This window comes from Orbicella franksi, chromosome 14 (assembly GCF_964199315.1).
Source record: "Orbicella franksi chromosome 14, jaOrbFran1.1, whole genome shotgun sequence".
In the NCBI taxonomy this organism is placed as follows: Eukaryota; Metazoa; Cnidaria; class Anthozoa; order Scleractinia; family Merulinidae; genus Orbicella; species Orbicella franksi.
In genome coordinates, this window is record NC_138158.1 from 21,002,264 (window position 1) to 21,008,088 (window position 5,825).

At 40.5% G+C, this 5,825-nt stretch overlaps 1 protein-coding gene across 1 annotated transcript; it reads right to left on the reverse strand.

The window, feature by feature from the left end:
• Positions 1-1,101: 1,101 nt before the first annotated feature.
• On the reverse strand, positions 1,102-2,946 carry LOC145467295 (uncharacterized). The gene is made up of 2 exons (XM_081450837.1): positions 1,642-2,946; positions 1,102-1,128 (listed from the first exon to the last, which is right to left on the reverse strand). Exons 1-2 carry the CDS (start codon positions 2,944-2,946, stop codon positions 1,102-1,104), a joined length of 1,332 nt encoding a protein of 443 aa, XP_081306963.1.
• Positions 2,947-5,825: the final 2,879 nt, after the last annotated feature.

The following is a 5,825-nucleotide window of genomic DNA, read 5'->3' on the forward strand; positions in this document are numbered from 1 at the left end:
AGAGACCAAAAAGTTCCCGAGTTAGTGGCTTTAATATTCTGCAAATTGTAAATTTGTGACAAAAGAAACCAGGAATTCAAAGTGCTCAGATGTTTCTGCAGACTCCGTGGCACCTAATGAAAGCGCAAATTAATTTAATCAGTCTTTGAGGAGACTCGTTCATCGACACATGATAACATCGGCCAAGTAGCGCTGTTTACCTTCAATACTTCTCATTGAAACGCTTCCCAGTGGTATCAATCGATATTGTTGGGTATTAATTTTGAATTGTTTTATTGTTAACAACAAAGGTGGCAATGTTATGACGAAATTTATCATCAATAAGGGGACAGACGCATAAAAAACTGACGTCAATTTGTTTTTTACAATAACAAGACCCCAAAATGGTCAAATGCCGGGAATAAATGAGGGGAAAAGACGCCGTAAACTTGCCGTAAGCAAAGACAAGTGAATTTTATTCAAAATGACGCGAGCATTGTCAATAGCTTTTCTCGGTTTCTAATTGGCTACTTAAAAAGTCCGTAAAATCTCATTGGTTAAAAAGTTGACAGCTTGACAGCTGAAAGTTGAACTAAACTTGAAAGCTTGCATAAATTAAAATTTTATCCGTCTGTACTCTTATTGATAATAAAAATGAGCTAATCAGCGCGCGAGAAATTAGACTGTTATTGTAAAATAAGATTTAGAAAACAGCCCCAAGGAAATACGCGCGCTGATTGGTTAAAAATCGTGTTTCTATAACTCGATGGAAACACAGAACTAGCACGAGCTGTTGACGTAACGATGGCGCGAGCAAAGAGAATTTACATTTTGATGATCAAAGTAAACAAGCTGTTTTTATTTTTTTCGTCGCGGTGTTTTCTAAAAGAAATAGAAAACATGTTCTCCGTGTTTCTATCGAGGTAAAGAAATACTCGTGAAAGTTTGGGAGTTTAGCGTGATTAGCTATTTGCAAACTTTCACGAGTATTTCTTTACCAAACTGTGATTAGGCATTTGTTTGGGAGTTTGCGGCTCATGTTTCCACAGCATTTCTCGTTCTCCCAAACTTCCACTCGTGTTTCTATAACTCGATAGAAACACGGTACATGTTTTCTATTTCTTAAATATAAACTCGATGATAGAGTAACTAAAAATTGGTAAAAAAAGGAATTAAATGGTTGTCACTGGCTAAAAATATGGTTATCGGACGTTTCGGCCACTACTGTTGCCTTCTTCAGCAAAAGATAGAAAATGCAAATGTTAAACGGCGTCCTGCTAGAATATGTAAAAGATGTGTGATAAAACCAAATGAGCAATAGTCTCTAGAGTATTCTTAATGAGTGTAAAAATTCTTAATGCCATTGTACACGTTCGGTAGCGCTATGTGTTCGTTTATAGCGTTCCTGTCTCGCACGGAATGCCAAGCTTCAAGAATTAGTCTTTGTTTCCATACTGATGATCTGTCGACAATTTCAACGTTTTCCAAATCTATTTGGTGACCGTTGAGCATATGGTGTTTGGCCAATAAAGAGTTTTTGTCCAATGTTGCTATAGCCTTTGCGTGTTCTTTCATACGTGTTTTTAACGCGCGTGATGACTGACCAACATAAACACAGTCACAATCTTTACATTTGATCTTGTAAACAATGCCTCTGGAAGCCTCTTTCTCGATCTTGTCTTTAGGCTTTTTGAGTATGTTCGAGATGGTACGAATAGGTTTATGGGCGACCTTGATATTGAAACCTCGAAGAACGTTTGCGACTCTTTCGGAAAAACCTTTGGCGTAGGGGAGGATGACAAAACCACGATGGTCGGTATCACTCGTTTCTTGTTGTCTACTCAGTTGGCAGCCATTGTGAATGAAATTTGCAGGGTAGTTATTAGTGGCAAGGGCTTTCGTTACTCGTTTAGTTGCCCCTGAAACTTCCTCCTCCGTGGAAGGAATGTTCCTTGCGCGATCCATGAGAGTGCGCACGACCGAGTGTTTATGCTGAGGATGGTGGTGTGATTTGAAATCAAGGTAACGGTCGGTGTTAGTGGCTTTCCTGTAAACAGACACAGCGATCGAGCCATCTTCTTGTCTGGTTGTTTTTGTGTCGATAAAGGCAATGGAACCTTCTGATTCTATCTCGATTGTAAATTTGATGTGAGGGTTGATGGAATTGAGATGTGAGTGGAATTCATCTACGTGCTCTCTTTTAACACATACGTGGCTGTCATCTACGTATCTAAACCACCATTTAGGAGGGTTAGGGGTCGATGAGAGAGCCTTTCCTTCGACATGTTCCATGACGAGATTGGCCAAAATGGCGCTGACTGGGGATCCCATCGGACAACCGAAAATTTTTTGGTAATGGTTGCCTTGGAATATGAAGAAATTGTTGTCGAGGACAAACTGTAGAAGTGTCATGATATTTTGGATAGACAAGTTGGTTCTTTCCGGTAGTGATTGGTCAAAGTCCAGCCTCTCTTTAACCACTTCGATTGCTAGGTGGGTTGGAATGCAAGTAAATAGTGACACGACGTCAAAAGATACTAGAATCTCGTCGGGAACTACTGACAAGGTGCGGATCTTTTCGACGAAAGATGGTCTGTTTTTAACTGTGTATTCATTATTCTGAAGTGGCGACAAGATGTTGGCGAGGTATTTGGATAGTTCATATGTGGGAGATCCAATGGCACTCATAATTGGTCTGATAGGGACGTTCTCCTTATGGATTTTAGGAAGGCCATAAAAAGACGCTGGTGTGGAATCGGTGCTGTGAAGTTTGTAGTAGAGCTTCGGTTCCAGCTGTTTCTTGCTGCTGTCATGCGAGGCTGGCTGATCTTTAATTTGTAGGAGAAGTTGGTTGAGGGATTTTTCGGTGCTCGATGTTGGGTTCCTTCTTTTGTCTGTCGTCTTGTGGTAAGTTTTGTCGTCGTTTAGAAGGTTGTTTATTTTGTCGGTGTAATCGTTGGCATTCATCACGACTACGGCTCGGCCCTTGTCGGCTGGTAAAATTGTGACCGACGTGTACTAGTTATTACTCAATATCTTCAAACAATGTTCAAGACATTTTTCAAATCGCTCCGAGAAACTGAAAAGCTACTCGATATACTTGAATACTGCTCATTAAAAGTACTCTGAGTAATGGATTAAGCTACTCAATTTAAAAACGTTCCAAGTAATTAAACGTTATTATTATATGGCTAGCTCCGTGAGCGGCAAGATGAAGTAAATCCTGCACTGTGATTGGTTACCCGAGCGGGCAAGATGAAGCTATCTTGCGTGTTCGGGACTACCCGCTGTGTCCCGCAAGAAAAATTCCCACGAAAGCCATATGATAAATCCCTTATTGACCAAGCTTGTTCGGTCAACATGGCTTGATATTCGCCTCGTTCTTTTTTTGCGAGTTTAATTTAATTTGGACCTCGACTCCGTCTCGGTCCATAAACACGCAAAAAAAAGAACTTGGCCAATATCCAGCCATCTTGACCTCACACTTGGTCGATAACCCATATCCATGGCGAAATACTCAAATACTACTCGCTAAAATACTCTGAGTAATTGAAATCGCTTTGAGTATTAAAAAGCTACTACGGCGAAATACTCGAATACTACTCGCTTAAATATTCTGAGTAACTGCGAGCTACACCGGTTTGAAATCGCTCCGCTATTTATTAAAAGTTACCACGGCGAATTACTCAAATACTGCTCGCTAAAATACTCTGTGTAATTAAAATCGCTTGGAGTATTAAAAAGTTACTACGGCGAAATACTCGAATACTGCTGTGACTGCTCGTTCAAATACGAGTAATTGAGAGCTACTCTGATTTGAAATCGCTCCGAGTAATTGAAAGTTACTCCGGCGATAAACTCGAAAACTGCTTGACTGTTAGAATACTGAGTAATTGAACACTACTCAATTTGCGGTCATCAGTTTAGGTTCGCGAAGTAATAAGAATTACTCATTGTACTCAACAAATAATGTTAATTTTAAACGTTCTGAATGAATGAATGAATGAATGAATGAATGAATGAATGAATGAATGAATGAATGAATGAATGAATTAAAACTTTATTAACTTGTCTTTAAGAAAATAGCCGAGGGGAAAAGTCTCCTCTACTAATTGAGGACACCTACTAACACTATCTAAAATAGATAAATAAAATAAATAAATGAAATAACAAAGTGTACTATCGTTTGTCTCACGATGTAGTCACTTGAGATGTAGATCGCGACGTTTCGACTGCTTACCGCTAGTCTTCTTCAAGCGATGAGGTCGACTGATTGCACGGTATCATTTATATCACAAAGGTCGGCTGCGATTGGTGCGTATCGATCCTCCTATTGTTCCATTGTTCTGGCGAGTAGCTGTTCCCTCAGTGGTCCGTTGTTGCACCGTTTTCTTGTTGTTGTGTTTTTTGATCGTGGGCATCCATGCTTCAGGAATTTCAATTCCACTATCCCTGTTGATGTTATTAGGGTGAAGTCTTATGTGAATAGCTTCCTTGACCCTACGTGTGTACCAGTGAGGATCTCGATCAATAAACTTGACCTCATTCCAGATAGGATAGTGGCCGGTCTCGTGGGTGTGTTCAGAAACGGCGGAGGTCTGGGTACGGGCGAGTCGTATATCCCTGTCGTGTTCTTTGATCCTCTCCTGCATAGATCTCCCTGTTTCCCCGATGTAGACTTTGCCGCACTCACAGGGAATCCTGTAGACAACACCATCTTGTTTAGCCGGGTTGACGGTGTCCTTTGGTCGCACTAAGTGTGACCGAAGTGTCGTGTCGAACTTAAAGACGGTGCGAATGCCTTGTTGTTCTAGGCAGCGGCGGAGAGACGCCGAAACTCCTTGGACATAAGGTAAAACGGTGGTGGATTTAAATTCCGCGACGGGCTCTCTTCTTGGGATTGTTCGTGCCTTTATGATCTTCCGTACAAAAGAGGAGGGATATCCGTTAGAAACAAGTACAGATGACAGATGTTTCTTCTCTCCAGCGATTACTGATGGTTTGGTCACGAGACGTTTAGCCCGGTCATACAGACACTTCACAATACCGCTCTTTACTGACTGAGGGTGTGTGAATCATACGCTAGGTACTGATCAGTATGTGTTGGTTTCCTGTAGACAATGGTGGTAAGGTGGCCATCAGGTTCTCTATTCGGTTTGAATAAATGAATGAATGAATGAAACTTTGCCACTCCCAAGAATGTTTTTTTCATTGAACAATACAAATACAACTAGTAGTAATCAGAGATTATGAGTGCGTTCGACGCCGTCACTTTAATATGTGTGCCTTATGATTTCACTAGCTGACTTTCAGCTTCATTCTATTGCTAAGATCAACGTTTTTCACCATCAACCGAGGTTTTACAGACAGATATATCAGTGCCATAATCCATACCAGTGAAATCAGTGAAGAGGTCCGCCATATAAAATGCGATTTGTTGATACGTTGCGTGACGGCGCCTGTTTCCGCAGACTCACAAAAATATTTACATAAGCCTTCTAATTTGGTGGTTAATATTTTCACATTGACTGGTAATGTTTAAACGTATTATTATACATTGCAGTCACCATCTGTCTTATCATTGGCTAAAAGCCTACAGCTAATTCTGGTAAACGCAACCTACAGAATATTCACTAATCTGTTAGCAGATTAGCGAATAATCCGTAGGTGGCGCGCGCAATGTATGATTTCCAAGAGCAATGTCAAGTTCACGTAAGAACATGGCTTGTCGAAAATAAACTGTGTTCGGTGCGACAACGCGTTTGTCGTTATTTTCTTGAAAACAATGTATAATAAAACAACTATGAGATTCGGTTTTTGTGATATCCGAAATAATAGATAGACGG

What these genes read in the sequence shown, in the direction of transcription:
- LOC145467295 (XM_081450837.1), bottom strand. Translation starts at nt 2,946, where the DNA reads ATGAATGCCAACGATTACACCGACAAAATAAACAACCTTCTAAACGAC. An exon ending in AAGACAAGATCGAGAAAGAG is followed by an intron (nt 1,129 to 1,641) that starts GCTTCCAGAGGC and finishes ACCAATTTTTAG; the next exon opens with TTACTCTATCATCGAGTTTA.